We start from the raw sequence: 21713 nt of genomic DNA, 5'->3' as shown, positions 1-21713 counted from the left end.
CAGGAGTTGTTGCAGGAGAAGAGACTGGAGAAATATTCTGGGCCCCACCTGTGAAAGCTCTTTCATGCCAAACTGGGTAGTCAGTCTGGACTTTGTGATGGGAAAGCCCCAGAGGTTTGTGGGCCGAGGAATGACGTGGCAAGATTATCGTTTTGCAGAAATCCGTCTGCTGGAAAGTAATGGTCCTCGGATTTAGGATTGCAGAGGCCAATACAATAGCAACAGCAGTGACAACACCAAAAACTCTTTAAGTGCTAAGCCATACCTCCTATGGCTTATCAATTCCACCCCTTGGTATTTACCCTACAGAAATCCATACATGTATTCACCAGAAGACATGAAAAGACTGTTGTTAGCAGTAAAATATGGTAACTCCAAATTGGAAACCACTTAGGTTTATCAGCAGTAGAATAAGTACATTGTGCAACATTCATATTGTAACATATCACACAAGACTCCCGAATGATTGGCAGAAACTCACCAACATAATGAAGAATAAAGAGGCCAGACACAAAAGAATCCCTACTCTGTGACTCCATTTATATGAAGTAGAAAAACAGGTAAACCCAATCTATGCTGTCAGATGTCAGGTCGGTGGCAACTCTGGAAGGGAGGATGGTGGCCGGAATCACCAGTGGCCCCATGGGGGCCTTTTCTGGTTCCTTTTCTGGTTCCTGATCCACCTATCGCTTCCTGATGCGCTGAGTTTGTGACCATTCACCAAGCTGTACGCTGAGGAGTGAGAGCACTTTTCTGTATTATGTTCTACTTCAAAAAAAAAAAAAAAAACCTTAAAAATTCCTTTCCATGTAGACCTCCCATAGCTAATTCATTGTTGCAAGGGGGGGCTATTTTAACACCAGAAAGGGAAGGTAGTCATAATCTCAGGACACGTGGCCTTTCTTGAAATGTAATCAGTTCACCTTTTGAAAATCTTCCTGCATCGTCTTTATTGGCTGTGCACTGGTGTTTGGGGCTCACGAGGAAAGTATTACATTTAATCATGGGCATGTTACGTTTTAAGTACTTGCTAAATCACACGGGAAAATTTATCTGGGAGGCAGTTGGCAAAATGGGTTTGAGGGACTCAAACACCAAAACTGAAGAGCTAAAACTGAAAAAGTCTTAGAAGAAGACTTAGAAGAAAAAAAAAAAAAATCATGACACTGGATGTGACATTTGCATGGACAGGATGCCAAAAACCCAGGCAACAAAATTGAAACTAAAATTGAGCTTCCTTAAAATTAAGAACTTTTGGGCATCAAAGGATATTATCAAGAAAGAGAAAAGGCAACCTATTGACTACCCACTGCATTAACCTGGGGTTGGTATCCAGAATATTTAACTCCTAAAACTCAACAACAAAACACCAAACAACCCAATTCACAAACGCACAAATTGGGGCGCCTGGGTGGCTCAGTCGGCTAAACATCCGACTTCGGCTCAGGTCATGATCTCATGGTCCAGCCTCGCGTGGGGCTCTGTGCTGACAGCTCAGAGTCTGGAGCCTGCTTCGAATTCTGTGTCTCCCTGTCTCTCTGCCCCTTCCCCACTCGCACTCCGTCTCTCTCTCAAAGATAATAAATAAACATTAAAAAGAATGTTTTTAAATGGACAAAGGACTTGACATTTCTCCAAAGAAGATATACAAGTGGCCCATGAAAGCCCATGAAAAGGTGCTCAACAGCATCAGTCCTTAGGGAAATCCGAGTTAAAACCACGGTGAGATTCCATTTCACACGTACTAGGATGGCTACACCAAAAATAGAGGAAATACCAAATATTGTCATAGATGTAGAGAAACTGGAACCATTGGGCCTTGCTGGTGAAACGTAAAATGGTGTAGCCACTGTGGATAACAGTTTGGCCCTTTCTCAAAAGGTTAAACACGTAACTACCATGTGACCCAGCAATCGCACTCCTAGCTGTATATCCAAAAGAGCTGGAAGCAAGAAATTGAACAGATGAACTGCCACACCCATGTTCACAGCAGCACTATTCACAATAGCCACAGGTGAAAACAACCCAAGTGTCCATCCACAAATGAATGGATAAACAAAATGTGTGTGTGTGTTTGTGTGTGTGTGTATATATATATACACATATATATACATACATAGATACGTATGTATATACATATACACATACATATACATACATAGATATGTAATATACATATACATACCTATATATCTAAAAATATATACATGTATATTAAAAACCCATAAAAAGGAATGAAATTTTGATATATGCTACAACACGAATGGACCTTAAAAACATGCTTAGTGAAATAAGCCAGCCACAGAAGGTCAACTATTATATGATTCCACTTACATGAGACACCTAGAATTGGCAAATTCATAGAGACAAAAAGTAGATTCAAGGTTACCAGGGTTTGAGGAAGAAAAGGATTGGGGAGTTATTAATTAATGGAGAGAGTTTTTGTTGGGGATGATGAAAAAGTTTGAATATAGTGATAATGGTTGTACAGTATTTTAAATGTTTAATGCCACTCAATTGTACATTTAAAATGATAAATGTGCTACATATATTTTAACGTACATACACACGCGTGCGGGCACACACACACACACACACACACACACACAGCTGGCAAACATATGAGGCTGGAACTCGGGGAGGGATCAGTGCTGGAGATGCTCATGTGAGGTTGAACACTGCTCCCTCTGAAGCTACAGAAATGTCGAAGTTCACCCAGGCAGATCACACAGCAAGAAAGCGAGACCGAGGACGAAACACCAGCAAATGTTTACTTGTAAGGACTACAGAGGAGCAGGAGGAAGGGAGGGAGCAGAAGAGATCGCAACAGATTTAAAATGACCAGCTGGAGAGGCAAGGGTAGGAAGAGGGGGAGGGGAGTCAGGAGAGGCATCACAGGACCACTAAGGAGAGTCCACAGGTGGTGAGTGATGTCCAGGGCTTCTATGAAGCCAAGTTCATCAAGGAAGAAGTGATTGAAAGAAGACTTGCATGAGGTCCTTGGTCACTTTAGCGTGATTCTCTCCATCTCTCTCTGGCCCTCCCCCCCTCAAAATAAATAAACTTTATTTAAAAATATATGAGGATCAAAGAGAAGAGAAAGAACAAATCATGGCTTGAGAGGGCGAGGAAGGTAGGTTTGTTTATTTAAGATATAGGTACTCTGGGGGCGCCTGGGTGGCTCAGTAGGTTGAGCGTCCGACTTCGGCTCGGGTCATGATCTCACGGTCCGTGAGTTCTAGCCCCGCGTTGGGCTCTGTGCTGACAGCTCGGAGCCTGGAGGCTGCTTCAGATTCTGTGTCTCCCTCTCTCTCTCTGAGCCTCCCCCATTCATGCTCTGTCTCTCTCTGTCTCAAAAATAAAGAAACGTTAAAAAAAAAAATAAGATAAAGGTACTCTGAAGTGAAAGATGAGGTGGCCATGGAAAGAAGGGGAAAATGATGGTACAGAGTCTAAGGAGAGGCAGGAGACCAAGGCATGTCAAGAACCGCAAGGAAGGATCAACACTGGTGAGAAAAAGAATGTCCCTTTCTCTGAGGATGGAAATAGATGCCATTACAGGGGAAGCGGTCGTGCTTTCAGAGTCAAAACTAAGGCGTGTGGTCTAAAAAATGCACGTACACTTTCAGAGACAAACCCAACAGTAGTTCACCAATGCTTCCCAAATTTTAACATGCATGCAAATCACTTCAGCATCTTGTTAAAGGGCAGATTCTGATTGAGTGGGTCTGCGAGTCTGCATTTCCAGCAAGCTTCCAGATGAGACAGATACTGTTTATCTGTGTACCACAACCAGAGGAGTAAGCACTGTCCAGTCTGGGAGCAGCTAGCCACATGTGGCTTTTAAGCTTTAAAAGGTGGCAAGTCTAGGGGCACCTGGGTGGATCAGTTGGTTGAGCGTCTGACTCTTGATCTTAGCTCAGGTCATGATCCCAGGATCGTGGGATTGAGCCCTGTGTTGGGCTCTGTGCTGAGTGTGAGCCTGCTTAAGATTCTCTCCCTCTCCCTCTGCCCCTCTCCCCCCTAAAATAAAAAGTAAAATAAAATAAAATAAAATGTGGCAAGTATGAATTGAGCTGTCTTAAGTGTAGTAGGTGTAAAACACTCACCAGATTTTGAAGACTTAATATGAAAAGAAGAATGTAAAACATCTCAAAAATGTATATATACTATATATAGATTTTATTTTTGTTTTGTTTCTATATTTTATTATGGAAAATTTCAAACATATACAGTAGCACAGATGAGTACAACAAGTCCCCATGTACCCATCTTATGGGTTGAAATGTGTCCCCCTGAAAAAGCTATGGTGGAGTCCTAGCCTTTGCTACTTGTGAACATGACCTTATTTGGAAACAGGGTCTTTATAAAGATAATGAAGTTAGGGGCGCCTGGGTGGCGCAGTCGGTTAAGCGGCCGACTTCAGCCAGGTCACGATCTCGCGGTCCGTGAGTTCGAGCCCCGCGTCAGGCTCTGGGCTGATGGCTCAGAGCCTGGAGCCTGTTTCCGATTCTGTGTCTCCCTCTCTCTCTGTCCCTCCCCCGTTCAAGCTCTGTCTCTCTCTGTCCCCCCCAAAAAATAAACGTTAAAAAAAAAATTAAAAAAAAAAAAAAGATAATGAAGTTAAAAGGAGGTCATTAATCCAATATGACAGGTGCCCTTATAAAAGAGGGAAATTTGGGACATCTGGGTGGCTCAGTCAGGTAAGTGTCCGACTCTTGGTTTCAGCTCAGGTCATTATCTCACAGTTCATGAGATCGAGCCTTATATCCAGCTCAGTGCTGACAGCGCATAGCCTGCTTAGGATTCTCTCTCTCAACCTCTCTCTCTCTCTCTCTCTCTCTCTCTCTCTCTCTCTGCCCCTCCTCTGCTCACGTGTGCATCTCTCTCTCAAAACAAATAAGACATTAAAAAAAAAAAGAGTGGGCTGCCTAGGTGGCTCAGTAGGTTAAGCATCTGACTTCGGTTCAGGTCACGATCTCACTGTTTGTGAGTTCGAGCCCCAAGTTGGGCTCTGTGCTGATAGCTCAGAGCCTGGAAGCCTGCTTTGGATTCTGTGTCTCCCTTGCTCTCTGCCCCTTCCCCGCTCGCATTCTGTCTCTCTGTCCCTCTCTCTCAAAAAATAAATAAACATTAAAAAATTTTTTTTGAAAGAGGGAAATTTGAACACAGAGGCAGACATACACGGAGTACAGACAACACGAAGCGCCAGAAAACACTGTGTGTAGGTGAAGGCAGAGATTGGAGTGATACATCTACAAGCCAACAAATGCCAAAGATTGCCAACAAACCATCAGAAGCTGGGATAGAGGCATGGCCAGATTCTCCCTCACAGACTTCGGAAAGAACCAACCCCTCCGACATCTTGATCTTGGACATCCACCCTCTAGAACTGCCCGGCAAGAAATTTCTGTCGTTTGAAGTCCCCAGTTGTGGTTCTTTGTTCCAGGCAAACTCATACAGCCCATCACCGAACTTCATCTCCAACCATACCCACTTCTCAGATGATTTAAAAAGCAAAAGTAGGGAGGAAGAGACATTCCAAATAGAAAGCCATCCCAGGCCAATGTCTCTGCTGGGGTGAGCATGGGTGCCACGGTGGCCCTAGGACGCCCGGGGAAGATCGTGCAGAAGAACTAGAACGGTTCAGTTGTCTTACTAATGGCCAGTCAGGTTTGGACAAGCCTTTCCTTGACGGAGTGTGGTCCTCTCCACTGCAGGGGCCAGAATGAGCCTTATTAACTTCCCCTGAGCTTTCACACTCACTCCAGACCGTGGCCAGATCCTTGAAGGTACCCAATTACCACATGAGCACAAGAAGTAAAGGCACCTCTTTTGCTCCTCCAACCCAATCTTGAAATAAGCCCTAATCCGTTTAAACTGGGATAGAATCAACGGAGTACGGTAGAGAGTACAGAAGGTGTGACCTCATTTCAAAGTTTTGTTTTGTTTTTTCCGACCCTTCTCTTTCCTCTTCTACCCTTTTCGGTTTAAGTTTTATAGCACGTTTCTTCCAAATACTCTCAGGTGGCTACGTCCCCGGCCCCATCCTTGAGACTGCGCCCCTGGAAACCACAGCCTGGCCTCATTGCCTCCCCACCTCACCTCCCATTCACTTTTCAATTCTCCATGCCAGCATTCTGACGCCATCTTGCCACTGAAACGGGTGATCTTTTAGCCTCGCGCTCGCATGGACGTGGTTCCATCTTCCATTTTTGTTGTTCTCTCTGCGGCTCTTGACGCTGTTGACCACTCCCTTCTCGACAGGTTCTCCTCTTTTCGGCTTCCCACGCACCACGCACGGCTGCTTCTCTTGCCACGGGTCTGCCCACGCTGCCTCAATTTCCCTTTGTCTGTCCAGGAAATCCCAAGGCTCCCCAGGATCTCCGGGACCCTTTCCCTTCTCACGTGACACGCCCTCCCAGCAGACTCCGTTCAACTCCATGGCGTCATTTGCCGCCTGGATGCCCACAGTTCCAATTCTATATCTCCGTCCTTAAGAGCACTGAACATTGTCTTTTTATTACATGTCATATATAGAAGAGTGTAGAACACACCTACGACATTATAAAGACTTGCAAAAATAATAAGGCAAACACCCAAATAACCACCACATGGGTTAAGATGAAATACTGCCATCATCTTAGAAGGAGTCTGTGTGTCTCTTCCTGATCACGTTCCCAAGAGTAAGAATTAATAGGTTCCAGGGATTAGGACGTGCACATCTTTTGGAGGCTTTTTCCTACCTACTGTGATGTATTTTTAGCTTTGTCCTGTTTCTGAACCTCTTTTTTTTTTTTTTTTTTTTAAGATGCAACTGATTCATTTTTTTTTAAGTAAACTATCCACCCAACGTGGGGCTCGAATTTACGACCGCAATCAAGAGTCTCATGCTCTACTGACCCGACCTTCTTATAAAGTGCTTTGCCCTGTCATTCTCTTTCGCTTCTGTCGCTCAACATTATCTTTGTAACAGCATCTATGCTGGCGTGTAGAGCATTCCTTCTTTTGTCATTGTTGTATTCAAGTCCATCAAATCCATATACTACAATCTGCTTACCCATGTCTTCGTTGACGGCACTTAGATCCTTTCAGCTCCTGGCCTTCGCCAGCACATATCATCCTGATGCACGCGTGCACCGGTTTCTTCAGGTTCTACACCTACGCGTGGAACCGCTGGGTCACAGCGTATCAACCTTCAACTTCAACAGTTGAAGCCAAACTGTTTCTCAGGGGGCCTCAAGTTAGACCTCCCACCAGCGGTTTCAACCGCTCTGTACCTTACCCAGTGCTTGATGTCGTCAGACTTTTTCTCTTTCGCCCATCTGGCAGGTACGTAAAGGTATCAGTCAGTGTCTAAGTGAGCAGAGGCTTTTCAACAGGAAGAATTTAATAGTGGAAACGAAATAAGGGCTCAGGGCGACGTTGGCACGGAAGGGAGAGCACACTAAGAAAGACTGCAGGACTCGTAATCGCGGGAAGTCAACACAGTTCCTGGGGCTACAGCAACAAAAGGGAGGAAGACTGATACATCCTCTGACACAAGCTGCTGGGGAAGGGGGCTCCCCAGAGCACCTCTTTGTAGCCTGCGGCTCAGTGAATTTTACCTTTAGCCTCCTAGCCATTTCTTCTGTTGTCCTCATCTTGAGGGCACACACCAGTACCCACCAGTCACCCAGGGTCAGAATCCTGGCAGTCACCCTCCTCTTCCAGACTCCCCCTTCCTCTTCAGTGCCTCTTCTACTTCCTGTCACATAACCCTGCCCGACACCAGACATGCTTCTCTAGTCTAGCTCCCAGCACGTGATCTTATGCAAACTGCCTGCTCAGGAAATGTTTCTTTAATGAATCTGAAAACAAACATAACGGTGTGGGGACAAGATGAACCCTAAGATCCCCCTCGAGTGGCAGGGTACCTGGCTGGCTCAGTCAGTTCAGCATGCCATTGTTGACCTCAGGGCTGTAAGTTCGAGCCCCACACTGGGTGTAGAGATTACTTAAAAATAAAATCTTAAAAAAAAAAAAAAAAAAAGGGAGGCAGAGAGAAAGTGGCTTCCCTTTCTAACCCGAGGCAACAGGAGGACAGGGTGGCTGGGCTGACAGCGTGGCTGTACCAGCTGCTGAACTCCTGAAATGTGCTCACACCTGATGGTCCAGGGTCTCTCCACGCTCCTCCCAGAGACTCCCTGCGGACCTCCCTGGCCACAAGGGGCTAGAACCCTCTAGTCTGGTAGGTGGTTGCACGTTTTTTCGTTGTGTTTTGTTGTTGTTGTTGTTGTTGTTGTTTTGGTGCTTATTTATTTCTTTTGAGAGACACAGAGCGAGCCAGCAGGGGAGGTATGGAGAGACAGAGTACCCCAAGCAGGCTCCACGCTGTCAGCACAGAGCCCCACATGGGGCTCAAACCCACAAACGGTGAGACCACGACACAAGCCGAAATCAACAGTTGGACGCTTAAGTGACTGAGCCGCCCGGGCACCCCACATTTTGACTATCACTCCAGAACGGTGAGTTTGCAGGGGGAGAGGGTTTCGCTGAGTCAAGATCTGTTGGTTTGAGTGAACCCTATTTTGTGACTTTTTAAAAAAATTTTTTAAATGTTTTTATTAATTTATTTTTGAGACAGAGAGAGACAAAGCATGAGCAGGGGAGGGACAGAGAGAGAGGGAGACACAGAATCCGAAGCAGGCTCCAGGCTCTGAGCTGACAGCACAGAGACCGACACGGGGCTTGAACCCACAAGTGGTGAGATCATGACCTGAGCTGAAGTCGGACACTCAACGACTGAGCCACCCAGGCGCCCCTCTATTTTGTGACTTTTAAGCCCTAAATGAAATCAACTGAAAACCCACTGTCTCTGGACCAAAGAAGAGAAAAAGGAGAAGCTGTGGGTATTCTCAGGACAGGCTATTTGCTTTGCTTTGTTTGTTTGTTTGTTTGTTTGTTTAAAAGAGATATAGAGTCATCTCCCTCTCCCATATCAGTCCCTTTAGGGCTCTAAGGAAACAGGTCAGGGAAGGGCATGAAGGGAAGGGGCGGAGGGAACAGCTGACCTCGCAAAGGGCACTTCAGGGCACTTTGTGCCTGGTGAGGCCTACTGGCACAGGGCGGGCTGGCAGGCCAGCAGTCAGTTTAGCCTGTGGACAGTGGAGCTTGGAGAGCTCTTATGACTACAGGCAGGGAGCGTCAAAGCCTGAGTTACCGGCTCCAGGACTGCGCGCCAGGACTTCGTGCCGGCAAAGAGTTTTTTAACAGCTCCCGACTGCCAAGCTTCCCTGGAGGATGGCGCTCACTCTGAAGCCACTCGCACCAGGACGAGGCACACCACAATGACCCGGCATTTCTGCCCATCCCCGCTGGCAGGCATTGAAGCCCCCTCTGCACCCTCGGGCTGCTGAGATGCCCAGCTCAGCGGCCCCTCCGCCATGGTAGGCTGGGCCACCACCCGGTCACCGTTTCAGTGCTCTGGCCGCACCCAGTCCCCTAACTCACCAGCAGCATTCCTGAATCTGTGCCCCAACAAAGGAGGGTCTGCTCCGTCCTGAAGCCTCGGGAGTGCACTGCGCTCACTGGCTCCCTCGCGCCCAGCGTGCAGGGCATTTGCCTGGAGCCCAGTCCAGTCTAGCGGTGGGGCGGGGGACAAGGGGGACTGTCCGGAGGCTGAGTCAATGCAGGTCACCCTTTGTCAGGGCCCCTGTGACCAGGTGTACATTTGTGTAGAATAGTGACTTCTCTGTGTGATTCCCCGAGGAAGCAAGACCAGAGCTGCCACGGTGCTGTTGGTGGGGGAGGGAGGTTGGTGGCAGTAGGCATTGCTTCTGTCACCCCACGATCTCGGACCCCCAGCATAACGTGTCAAGGAAGCCAAAGCATTTCCGGAACTGAGGCACCACTGTGCATGTACCCATTATAGAAATGGACTCATCACTCCCAGCTCCAAGCCCCTCCCCCAGACTCCCACCATTCGGTAAGGTGCAAATTCCTTAGGGCTGCACGGAGCCCCAGTGGCCCCCTTCCCCACATTTTCCAGCCACCAACAACGTTCCCTGCTTTGTGGCACACCCCCGCCTGCCCCCCTTCAGGGCCTGGATCTCCTATCATTTCCCAGGGAGAATTCACTCTCCAGCCCCCATCTGCTGGATTATAGTTGACCATTTAGGGACTCTGCTGGACTGTGACCTCTGAGGGGTCAGACCTTCCAATTAGCAAACGGTGGTGGATGTTCAGGAGGCACTTTCCCTTATTTGTCGGAGACTTGCCTCTGACTCAGAGGATGGACTTCAGTGACTTTATTATAGCGTTTAGTACCCCAAACATCCCCTTCATGAGTTAGGGATCTCAATCCTTCCCAAGCTCAATGTTACTGTCCTTCCAAGCCCGGGGAGGTTCTCCATGTCCCCAATTTACATATTCATCCATTTGTGCAACAAATATTAAGGCTGGTTCGTGCCAGGCACTACTGGTGACCCCAGGACACAGTGAGAACACGCTGGAGGCAGCCTTGCCTTCCAGGCAAACATTTAACCATTAAAGAATCACTCCACCTTTAGTCCTACGGAGCGAGCCAGGGAGGACCCACCTGGCAGCCCCGCTCGCTGTGACTGCTCCCTGGGCCTCCGCCCGCTCCTGGTCCCGCACGGGAGCGAGGCCAGCCATGGTGACTTCCCAGGGTCAGGGTCTGGCACCCACGTGTCAAGCAGAGACTTCACTCTCCTCGACATCATCCCGAGCGTAGCCCAAAAATTTGGAGGAGGTTTGGCCACCTCCTCAGGCCTCCCTAGCCGCTCTGCTCACAGCCTCTGCCCGGTGGGTGAGTCTCCGGGCTCTCAGGGACCCTGGAAGGAGCCAGGCGGATCACGAGCTCTGGCAGGCGGCGCCAGCAGGGCCCTTGCAGGCGGTCGGGGGCGGGGCCTGGGCAGAGGGGCGGGGGCCAGGCCGGGGCCGGCCCGCGGGGGCGGGGTCTGAAGCTCAGCGGTTCTGACGACCGCTGGCGACCTCGTGGCGGAGTGACGGCCCCGTGCTCCCCGCAGGACGACTGTAATGGGTGAAGACGCCGCGCCCCGGGCCCCTTATGCCGGAGTGGGATGGGGGAGGCCACGCGTGCCCTTCCACCTGCCCCAGCTACTTACGACTGACCACTTACTTACGCGTTCCCGGGTGTCGCGACTCCACCATTGGCACCCTCGACCCCGGAGCGGAAGTGGGAGCAGGCCGGACCGACCCGCAGGAGGGGGGGGGGGGGGGCAGGACAGGGCTACACGTGGCCTCTCAGGGGTCCGGGAGCCCAAGAAATAAGCGCGGGGGCGCGGGGAGTTCACGGGTCTCCAGCCCGGCGGGTGGGCTAGCAGGGTGAAAAGGTCAGCGCCAGGCGGTGGAGAAGGCAGCCCGGCCCAGAGCAGAACAGAGACAGTGTGGGGCTGGGTGGTCGGGACTGGGGTCCTGGGGCTGTGCCGCCTGCGCCAGATCCTGGCCCTGCTTCAGTCTCCCTGGTGACCTTGGGCATGAACCGCACCTCCCCGTGCCTCGGTTTACCGGTTTGCGAAGGGAATGTGATCATGATCAGATTTACTATGAGGAAGCGAGGAGAGGGGCCATCCCATCTGCCCTTCTGAAAGTTTAGAGTATGTTGTTGGTACTCTGTTGACGCCAGCTTTACGGAAAAGAAACCTGGGGCTCAGGAAGTTTTTTTTATTAACTGGCCCACCTGCCACAGCCAGCAGGTGGCAGAGCCGGGGTCTAGCCAGTTTCCCCAGCCAGTTCCATAAAGTTCTGTCGGTTTTCCTCATTCAGAGGACCCAGTTTACCTTTCCTTCTTCTGGGTATGCCCCAACCCACCTCACGCTCTCTCCTGGTAAGCCCCAGAGGGCAGTGTGGGAATCTGAGCCTCCCTGGGCTGTGCTGGTGCCCCGACACGTTGGGACACTGATGAGGGGCTCAGAAAGTGCCGGCTTCATGGATGAGTGAGTGGGTGGGTGGCTGTCTTCTAGGTCTGACATCAGAGATGAAGCTGGCTGTGCCCTGGGGACACATCGCTGCCAAACTCTGGGGCTCCCAGCAGGGCCCCCCGGTTCTTTGCCTGCACGGCTGGCTGGACAATGCCAACTCCTTTGACAGACTCATCCCTCTGCTCCCAAAAGGTAGGGCTGAAGGGAAGCTGAGGGGCAGCAGGGCATAGACTGCAGGAGAGTGAGAGGTGAGGGGAGACGTCTGACCTAGGTGCCTTCTCCTAACCCCTGTCTCTCGTCTCAGACTTTCATTACGTTGCCATGGATTTCGGGGGACATGGGCTCTCATCGCATTACAGCCCAGGTCTCCCGTATTACCAGCAAAACTTTGTGATTGAGGTCCAGAGAGTTGTAGCAGGTAAATAAGAGGCCGAGTGTGTGTCTGTGTGTGTGTGTGTGTGTGTGTGTGTGTGTGTGTGTGGAGGGGTGCACTGGGGACATCCCCTGTCCTCTCTGGAGCGGGGTGTGGTAACCAGGTAGCGATCCCGGCCTGGGAGTGACCTGGGGTCTGGCCCTAGTCCTGCCACAAATTCATGGGTGACTCTGGGAGAGCTGGAGGGGGCTAGCCAAAGAAGAGCTCTATTCCCCCTGTGGGTTCCACTCCCTCAGGGAAGCTGGGGGTCCCTCTGAGCTAGTTTCCTGAGTGGGGCACCCCAGATGGACGTCGTGACCTCAGGGACTGCAGGACAGAGGTTTGCGGGAGGCTGGGCACATCCAAAGCTGGCTCCGTATGTTTTCAGCTTTGAAATGGAATCGTTTTTCCATCATGGGCCACAGTTTTGGTGAGTACACGTTACACTTGGGCGGGCGGGGGGCTGACTGGGCTGGGGGGCTGCGAGGGAGGGAGAAAGTCGGTACACCAGTACCCTGCACTTCTGGGCACTGCAAGGAGAGGGGAAGGGGTGTGCGGGCACTATGGGCGCTCTGCCCTTTGGCCTGAGGCAACTCCCCCAAGGGACATACGGCCCCAGGGGTGGCTGTCTTCCAACGTGACAAGAGAAACGTGGCCTTTTGAGTGGTTAGGTCTGACGAAGGGGCCATATGGCCCCAGGGAGGGAACCCCAAGTTTGACAGTGAATTAAGAGCCCCAGGGGGAGAGAGGAGCCAGGCCCCTAGCCTGGGGTGGGGCAGCCCTTGGGAGGAAGTTTTCGTAGGACTTCAAGAGCTGGGAGAATACCAGCTCACTCTTCTTTTGCCCCCCCCCCCCCAGGTGGTATTGTGGGCGGAATGGTGAGTAGATGGCTTTGCAGCGACCACCTCTGGCCACCTTGGGCGCCCTGACAGGTGGCGGGGGGCGGGGGGAGGTGGTGGTTGAGGGGGAGAGCGGGAGAAACAAGGGGAAGGCGCCAGGAAAGGAAGTGTGTCCTCCTATCACAAATTTGAAGCCAGCATTTTATGACCTAGTGTCAGTTTGCTCTGTCACTGGCAGTAATCATTATTGTGGGGAGGTTGCTGAAACTGGAGATTCCTGATGGAGTTCAGAGTTTCCACATCCTTCATCCCCAGGGAGCCCTGGAATCTAGCCACAGCAGGAGGTTGGACCTTGGTCTGAGTGTGGACCTTGGGGGGAGGGGAGAGGAGGGCTACCCTGAAGGGGACAAAGACACTGGAAATACCAGTGTCCCCAGGGAAAAGCTGGAGTCTCATTGCCTTCTTCCTCTCCTACTCATTGTTTCCTTTTTGGGTCCCATCAAGTATTCCTGTACCTTCCCCGAGATGGTGGATAAACTTATCTTGCTGGACACGTTGCCATGTGCCCTGGACTATAAAGTAAGAACAAAGGCTTTCGTGCGTACCGTCATGGGGGAGACCCAGGCCCCCCGGTAGTGTCCTCAGCCCTGTCTCTTTGGTGGGTACCAGGGAGATGGGAGAAGGTGGCAGAGGGTAGACAAGGGGGGATCAGAGAGGATCCCCGCAGAGGACAGGGTTGTGCAGCCTATACCCCAAGGAGTGGGCAGAGAAGGGGGTTGCAGGGGTCTTTGTGATCCTTGGAAACCCTGTATGTGGCATGGCTACAGAATGCCAGATCAGTCACGAAGTGGCAGGGGACGGAGAGGGTAGGAACGGTGGATTGAGGAAGCTCTGGGGGCACACAGCTTGGCGAGGCCACCCGCACTCATGCTCGGTTGCATGCTTTTGCGCTGTGCACACACTGGACAACCGCACACAGCAGCCCCGAGTGCAGACCAATGGGAAAGTGCCGATCCCTCTCACCGCCGCCACCAGTGACAACAAACAGTGCCATCCCTGCATCTGGGTCCTGGCTCTGCCACTGACCTGCTGGGTGACCCTGGGCAAGCGACTTGGCCTATCCGGACCAAAATGAGATGGTTGGGCTAGATGACCTCAGAGGTGTCTGCCCCCCCTCTCACATTCGGTCATCCTGCTTCCCGAGGGCTCAGTCTCTCGGTGAGGACACAGCTTTGTCACCAATTCCAGTTTCTTATCTGTAAAATGGCCACAGATGCCAAAAGGGCATGAACCACGCTGTCTTTTTATTACCACATGCCCAATCCCAGCATACAGTAAGCGCTCAGTAGGTGCTGGTTTCATGAGTAGATGGCCTGTGGGTTAACGTGAGGATCCAGTGAGACTTGGGCTGCTCTTCCTTCCTTATCTGAGTTACCAAACACGGTGCCCCAGGATCTTCCTCCCGGGGGTCTGGGTATCTGGTCCTCTCTGTCCTGCGTTCTCAGGGGGTTGGTTGGGAGCGTCACTTCCCACTGCTGCTCACGGAGCCGACCGTGGGCAGGGCTGGGCTGTTCTCAGAGGGAGCTGGGTTGGGAATGGGTACACTCGAAGGGGGGGCTGGAAGCCCCAAGTGCTCTGCTTGGAGTGGCAGTCTCCTCTCCACCATTTCGAGTGAGAGCATTAATTAAACCAGATGAACTTGCCGACCCTGGGTGGTGCTTGACTTCCGGACCTACCGCTGCACCTTTGCAAAGCTCTGGCAGTTGATCGAGGTTTCTTTTCTCTTCCATCCTCCTCCAACCTGATCCTGCAGCTGTCCGACCCCAGGCAGGGCTGGCCTGGCTGTGACCAAGGCAGACAACTTGCCCTGATCACAGGACTGACTAGCAGCGGCTGATCCTGTGCCCCACCCCCTCACTGGGTCAGAAGGACTCCCGGCTAAAGGGGGTGCATGGGGGGGGGGCGGGGGAGGAGCTGGCCCCTTTGTCTACAGCCCAGAGTCCTGCCCACCCAGCAGAACCTGCAACCCCCCAGGAATCGGAGAACTTGCTGACCTATAAGCGAAGAATGATAGAGCACATGCTACAGATAGAGGCCTCCCAGAAGCCCCAGCGAGTGCTCAGCCCGGAGGAGATGCTGCAGGGGTGAGTGCAATCCGGTGAGACGGGGCTGTGGCGGAGCTGGAGGAGCTATGGGATACCAAGGGAGGACATCTCTGGGGCACAGAGGGGGCATCTGTCTCCTCTCAGATGCGCAGCAAGCCTGTTTCTCTCTGTGCTCCCCCTGGGCACCAGGCTGCCTGGCACTCTTCAGACACCCCAGCCGGGACTTGATCTGCCTCTTACCCTCCCCGCTCTATAGCCACGCCCTTCATGTACCAGGACCCCTCTCCACATGTCCTCTGCCCCGCTTCTTCGCCCTGTAATTCCTCCCTGGTCCTCTCTGCAGGCACCTGGCTAACTTCCCCACTCCTCCTTCCGGCCTCGGCTGGCTACCTCTTCCGCTGGGACTCTGATTCCCCCAGGTCCAGTTGCCCCGTAGGCAACTGAAGATCTGTGGCGGTGGCCGCTGGCGGGTTGCCTTTGTCCCTCCGGCACTGAAAGTGTCGCTGGTAGTCAGGGATCTATAAATATTTGTGGTCTAAAGGGGTGAAAATACACACACCTACGCACACTCACATACGCACCCTGCTGATGCGAACATCCCCACCGACACATGCCTGTGTCCTCCGTGGGGCGGCCCTCCTCTCCTTTCCATCTGACCTCCCCTGCCCCAAGACGTTGAGCGTCCCTCTGTCTTCCCCAGGTTCCTGAAGAACAACAGTCACGTGGGTGAGGAATGCGCACGGCTCCTCCTGCAGAGAGGAACCACCCAGGTGGCCACAGGTAGGGACTGTCATCCTCCGAGACCGCCGCTTACTGGCACTGTTCTTATTGAGGAGCGATAGCTAAGCACCAGGGCTGCTTGCTCCGGACCTGGCATCACGCTAAGTGCTCATCAAACAGTATCTCATGGAACCCCCCTGCTGCCCTATACTCACCCCCTCCAGAGCCGGAGAAACTGAGGCTCGGAAAGGCCAAGTGACTCACGCCAGCTCAGGCAGCTGAGAGTCGTCAGGTGTCTTCGGACTGAACGTTGGGGAATGTTCCAGCCATGCTGTGCTGGCCCGTGTGGCGGGTGCTGGTGTCCGAGGCTAGGGTTTGAGGCAGCGTGACTCAAAAGAGGTTTTTCAAAATGGACTAGCGGACAGGGTGCCTGGCAGGCTCAGTCATTAGAGCGTGTGACTCTTGATCTCAGGGTCGTGAGTGCCACCCCACGTTGGGAATGGAAAAAAAAGAAGGCGCGCCGGGGGGGCTCAGACGGGTAAGCGTCCGACTTCGGTTCAGGTCACCATCTCGCGGTTCATGGGTTCGAGCCCCGCGTCGCGCTCTGTGCTGACAGCTCAGAACCTGGAGCCCGCTTCGGATCCGGGTCTCCCTCTCTCTCTGCCCCTCCCCTGCTCTCACTCTGTCTCTCTCTCAAAAATAAATAAACATAGGGGCGCCTGGGTGGCGCAGTTGGTTAAGCGTCCGACTTCAGCCAGGTCACGATCTCGCGGTCCGTGAGTTCGAGCCCCGCGTCAGGCTCTGGGCTGATGGCTCGGAGCCTGGAGCCTGTTTCCGATTCTGTGTCTCCCTCTCTCTCTGCCCCTCCCCCGTTCATGCTCTGTCTCTCTCTGTCCCAAAAATAAAAGTAAACGATGAAAAAAAAAAAATTAAAAAAAAAAAATAAATAAAATAAATAAATAAATAAATAAACATAAAATAAATAAATAAATAAAAATAAAATAAAGACCCAATTTCCAACTATCCCCCTTTTACTAAAACAAATCTAATTGTAAGACAGCCTTATAGTTTATGGGTCTATGAATTAGTCATTTCCAATTAGAATACGGCCAGGTTTGTGCCAAGTTACCAGAACCTGCAACAACAAACCAAATGAAGCCCAGGGTGCCTCTGTTAGTGCTGGTTTTCCCCCAAAAGTTGGAGGCTTCCCTGATCAACCCAAACAGCTTCCTGGTTTCCGGTTGCTTAGTCTTAGGGCCGGTCTCCTCTACTTGTGCGCGCATAAGAAACTAATTCAGACATATCAAGAGAATGCCATGTGGCCGTCTGAGACTCCGGTTTTCCTTAAATTTCCCCATTTAAGTAAGAAGCACTTACAAGTACAGACTCACGTGTACCACGCAGTGACTTCCTGGAGTGGCCCGTGGGGGGTTGTTAGTTTTTCGCGGGACCGTTCCCTCCTTTGAAGCGCGGTTCCCTGTGCCTTTTAGTTTCAGTTTTATTTTTAGAGTAAGGCTGAAATAAGATCTAAGGATATTAAGTGTGGCGGATCCAGGGGATGCTGCTTATGAGTGTCGCTTCCAAAGGGCCCTGAGACACTCTCTCACGTGTCTGGGTTTCTCCCAGCGAGGTCTCGGAGCACCGGACGGTCGGTCCTTACATGTACATCCCTGGCCAAGCCAATCACTAGTTACCTTACGAGATGGAAATGGCTGTGGGACCGCCACACGTCTGGAGGAACAGCCTCAGACGCTTCCGCTAGGCCGCAAGGAGCAAGTGTCCCTTCTCTTCGGAGCTGAGTGACTCAGTCTCTCCTAATTCTAGCCAGAAAACTGACTCAAGCCTCACATTAATAACATCCATTAGTATAAGGCCAACTTCAAACCGTCCGTCCACTCCACCCTCTAGGTTACAGATCACCTTTGACAGCTCAAATAAAAGTCAGGACCGTCAACTCAAATTGAGGAGGTCCGGGTATCGGGAGAGCTCGCCAGAGACACCTGTGAGGTGCTGAGAAGTCAGGGGCGGGGACGAGGGGCCTGTGCGGGCACCCAGCACCGAGTCCTGAGGACCCCCGGGTGCGCTCAGGCGAGCTGCTCTGATATCCTGCCGACCACGCCGAGACCTGTTAACACAACGCGAATAAACCGGTATTTTCTTTTAGGGCATTTGCTCTTGATGCACCTGCCCAGTGTGTGCTCGGGGCAGAAATAGAGATCATGCCTGGGAGTTCAGTGAAGCCATTCTGACCTCAGTCAAAGCTCTAAGCGTAGCTTCCCTGGGAGCCTAGGGGCAGGGCCCACAGCGATTCAAAGTCGAACATTTCCTTCATCATGGTTTTCTTTTTAACAAGAGGGAGGCTCTGGCACAGTTTTCACTGAAGGGTGGGGAGGTGGGGTGGAACCGCCTGAACTTGGCACTGGCTGTAGGGTGGGCCCCTGCTCAGGCTGGGGTCAGGGTGGCAACGGCAGGTGCTATTTGGCCAGCTCTTTGCTTTCTTGCCGCGGTTGGTTGAAGGTTTTAAGGAGTCACCGGGACCTGGTTCCGCTGGGGATGCCTGGAAACTACACATTTCTTTGGGAAAATGCCAGGAGTGTTTCAAGGTGGGATTCCCCCACTGGGTGCAGAGAGGGGACCATCTGGTGGCTGGTCTGCTGGGCATCTTCCTCTTATTCCTGGGGGTTCTTAGCCCAAGGGGTGAATATTCCCATTTTGTAGAAAGAGGGAGGGCTGGTTTCTAGAAAACAGATGCAGAAGATAACTATCTACTCCGTGATGGTTTTCCTTCCTTCCCAAGCGTATTGTTAAGGAGCGCCCGCCCTGGGAGAGCACGGGAAGACAGGGGGTGGGCTGGAGCAGTCACCTGGTGAAGGTCCTTCTGGACAGCATGTGGGCTCAGGGGCAGGAGAAAGGAGGGTGGCCGGGAGGTTGGAGGAGGACAGAGGGGAAGACCTCGTGGGCACGCTGAGCAACAGGTGGTGAAGGTGAAGGTGCCCAAGGTGGTGGGTGGGGAGCCACTGAAAGGTGTAGGCCACGCCCCCTGCCGCCACCACCCCCAGTGAGACTCTGCAGAGTCCAGTTCTAGAACAATCTGGAAGGTGGCAGGGGAGGCCAAGTGGGGCTGGAGTCGGGAGCTGGGTCTGGAGATGAGAGGGGAACCAAAGCAGGGGCCCTGGGCACGGAAAATGACTTTGTCTCTGTGAGGGAGAACCGTTTCTGTCCTGCGGAGCCGACACTGAGTGTGTGGGTGTTTCTCACAGTGATCGACTCTTCCAGCTGGACGTCCTGTGACTCACTTATCTCAGTTCTGACACGATCCACCCACAGGCTAAGGGCTCAGTCCCACGAGGCTGCCCTCACTGTGGATGCCAGTTATAAGTCCCGGCTGCTACCTGTGCTTCTGACTCACTGGCTATAAATCTGGGGTTCCCTGGGAACGCAAGCTGGTGCAGCCACTCTGGAAAACAGTATGGGGGTTCCTCAAAAAACTAAAAATAGAACTACCTTATGACCCAGCGATGGCACTACTAGGCGTTTATCCACGGGATACAGGGGTGCTGTTTTGAAGGGACGCATGCACCCCAATGTTTATAGCAGCACTATTGACAATAGCCAAAGTATGGAAAGAGCCCAAATGTCCATCGATGGATGAATGGAGAAAGAAGATGTGGTGTACACACACACACACACACACGCACACACACACACACACACAATGGAGTATTACTCGGCAATCAAAAAGAATGAGATCTTGCCATTTGCAACTACGCGAATGGAACTGGAGGGTATTATGCTAAGCGAAATTAGTCAGTCAGAGAAAGACAAAAATCATATGACTTCACTCACATGAGGACTTTAAGAGACAAAACAGATGAACGTAAGGGAAGGGAAACAAAAATAATATAAAAACAGGGAAGGGGACAAAACGTAAGAGACTCATACATATGGAGACCAAACTGAGGGTTACGGGAGGGATTGTGGGAGGGGGAGGGGATAAATGGGGGAAGGGCACTAAGGAATCTATTCCTGAAATCATTGTTGCACCATATGCTAGCTAATTTGGATGTAAATTTAAAAAAAAAAAATGTTTTTAAAAAAGCAAACAAAAAAATCTGGGGTTCCTTCCACCCACTCCTCAGTTTCAGAGGCTTACAGAACTTGGGAAACCCATTTACTCCCTAGGATACAGTTCATTATAAAGGATACACCTGAGGAACAGCCAGACGGGAGAGATCCAGAAGGCAGCGTGTGAGGGAGGAGTGCAGAGCGTCCACGCGTCCCCTGGGTGCACCGTCCTCCCAGCACCAATGTGTTCACCAGCCTGGGAAGCTCCCTGAACCCCCTAGTTGAGGGATTTTTTTAATGGAGGCTTCGCCGTGTAGACATGGTCCATCATCACAGTTTCTGGCCCCTCTCCCCTTCCCAGAGGATGGGGAGGTAGACGTAACATTTCAGGCTTCTAATCACAGGTTGACCCTGAGGCTATCTAGAGCCCACCAAGAGTCCCCTCATTAGGACCAAAGATGCTCCTATCACCTAGGAAATTGCAAGGGGTTCTGAAGCTCTGTGTCAGGACCTGGCCTCAAAGGCCAGATATTAGAACAAAAGATGCTCCTAGCACCTTTATTACTTAGATTACACAGGCTTTAGGAGCTCTGGCAGGAGACGGGTGGGAGGCGGTCTAGGGTTCTGATCATATCTTCCGCATTCGAAAGTATTTTCTTATGAATTGTATGTTTCCCGCGACTTGTTAGGGATTCCAAGAGTCTTGGAGGAGGTGTTGGCTCACAAGTCGCTGGCCCGGCTAGCCCGAGGGGCCCCAGCAGGCTCTGGGCAGGCCAATCCCAGTCTCTCCTCTTTCCGGGGCTCACACTGGCCTCATCCTTCTCAGTTCCTTCCCAATGAAACAGGTTGTTAAGGGAGTTAAGTCAGTGCAAAGCCCCGCTGAGCAGCTGCTGGCCCTGATGTCGTGGGACCTGAGTCTGAGAAGAGCACCAAGCAGCCTTCCAAAAAAGCTAGGGCTGCTTGCTCTTGGATCTGTTCGTGGAACTCCTCTAAGGGATATCTGTGCTGGCCTGCTGGTCTGAGAAACACATTTCTGGCCTTCGAAAGTCTCACTGTCTCGTGGGGGGCGGGGGGGAGCAACAGAAAAGCAGCCAGGCTGTGGGCCTGCTGGGGCCTGTTTAGGATGTGCCCAGTGGAAGCGAGTCTTGGAATAGGAGGAGGATGTGGCCAAAGAGAAGAGAAGCCATGGCCCAGGGCAGAGAAAACAGCTCGGTAGGAACCCCCAGGTACCTTGGGGGTCACCCCACCCTTAAGGTAACCCCCTTTCAAAGTTGTTTCACATCCTCTGAGCAGCTGGAGCCCAGGCCTGGAGGAAGGAGGAGGCAGCGAGCCCAGGTGGGGGTCCTGGGGTTGCCTGTGGTCCTGCACGGGCAGCGGGGGCTGGTTGTCTGTGCAGGGAGGTCACGGCCAGAGCCGAAGGTCACCCAGAGGCCTCAGCCTTGGTTTCATTAGGCCGAGATGATTACACGGTCCTCCCAAGTATTTTGAGTCCCAAATGCCTAAGAACCTCTAACAACAGTTAATCGTCTATATTTAAAACTATGTCTAAAAGTTCCATAATCTCTAATTAGAGGGGGAAACCTAATAATTATGGAAAAGAGCTGTCCTTAATGTTCCCATAATTGTT

General features: G+C 51.7%; 1 protein-coding gene across 5 annotated transcripts in view; it reads left to right on the top strand.

The window, feature by feature from the left end:
* Positions 1–10940: 10940 nt before the first annotated feature.
* Positions 10941–21713, top strand: part of SERHL2 (serine hydrolase like 2) — a 21650-nt gene continuing 10877 nt past the window's right edge. For 2 of the 5 annotated variants that reach the window (XR_015253254.1, XR_015253253.1), the window contains exons 1-8: positions 10990–11200; positions 11988–12137; positions 12250–12363; positions 12746–12787; positions 13216–13235; positions 13701–13775; positions 15168–15340; positions 16002–16081. Coding sequence is in view for 3 of the 5 variants with exons in the window: in XM_086712115.1 (XP_086568241.1) it covers positions 11041–11200; positions 11988–12137; positions 12250–12363; positions 12746–12787; positions 13216–13235; positions 13701–13775; positions 15168–15340; positions 16002–16081 (814 nt within the window). In the remaining 2 variants the exon portion in view is untranslated. Of the gene's footprint in view, positions 11201–11987; positions 12138–12249; positions 12364–12745; positions 12788–13215; positions 13236–13700; positions 13776–15167; positions 15341–16001; positions 16082–21713 lie in introns of all 5 variants that reach the window. The other 3 variants (XM_086712117.1, XM_086712115.1, XM_086712116.1) reach the window with 3 other exon arrangements.

This window comes from Puma concolor, chromosome B4, assembly GCF_028749965.1.
Source record: "Puma concolor isolate L17-30 chromosome B4, mPumCon1.1.hap2, whole genome shotgun sequence".
Taxonomy (NCBI): domain Eukaryota; kingdom Metazoa; phylum Chordata; class Mammalia; order Carnivora; family Felidae; genus Puma; species Puma concolor.
The sequence above is the reverse complement of the archived record's forward strand: the minus strand, read 5'-3'. Positions and strand labels throughout refer to the sequence as shown.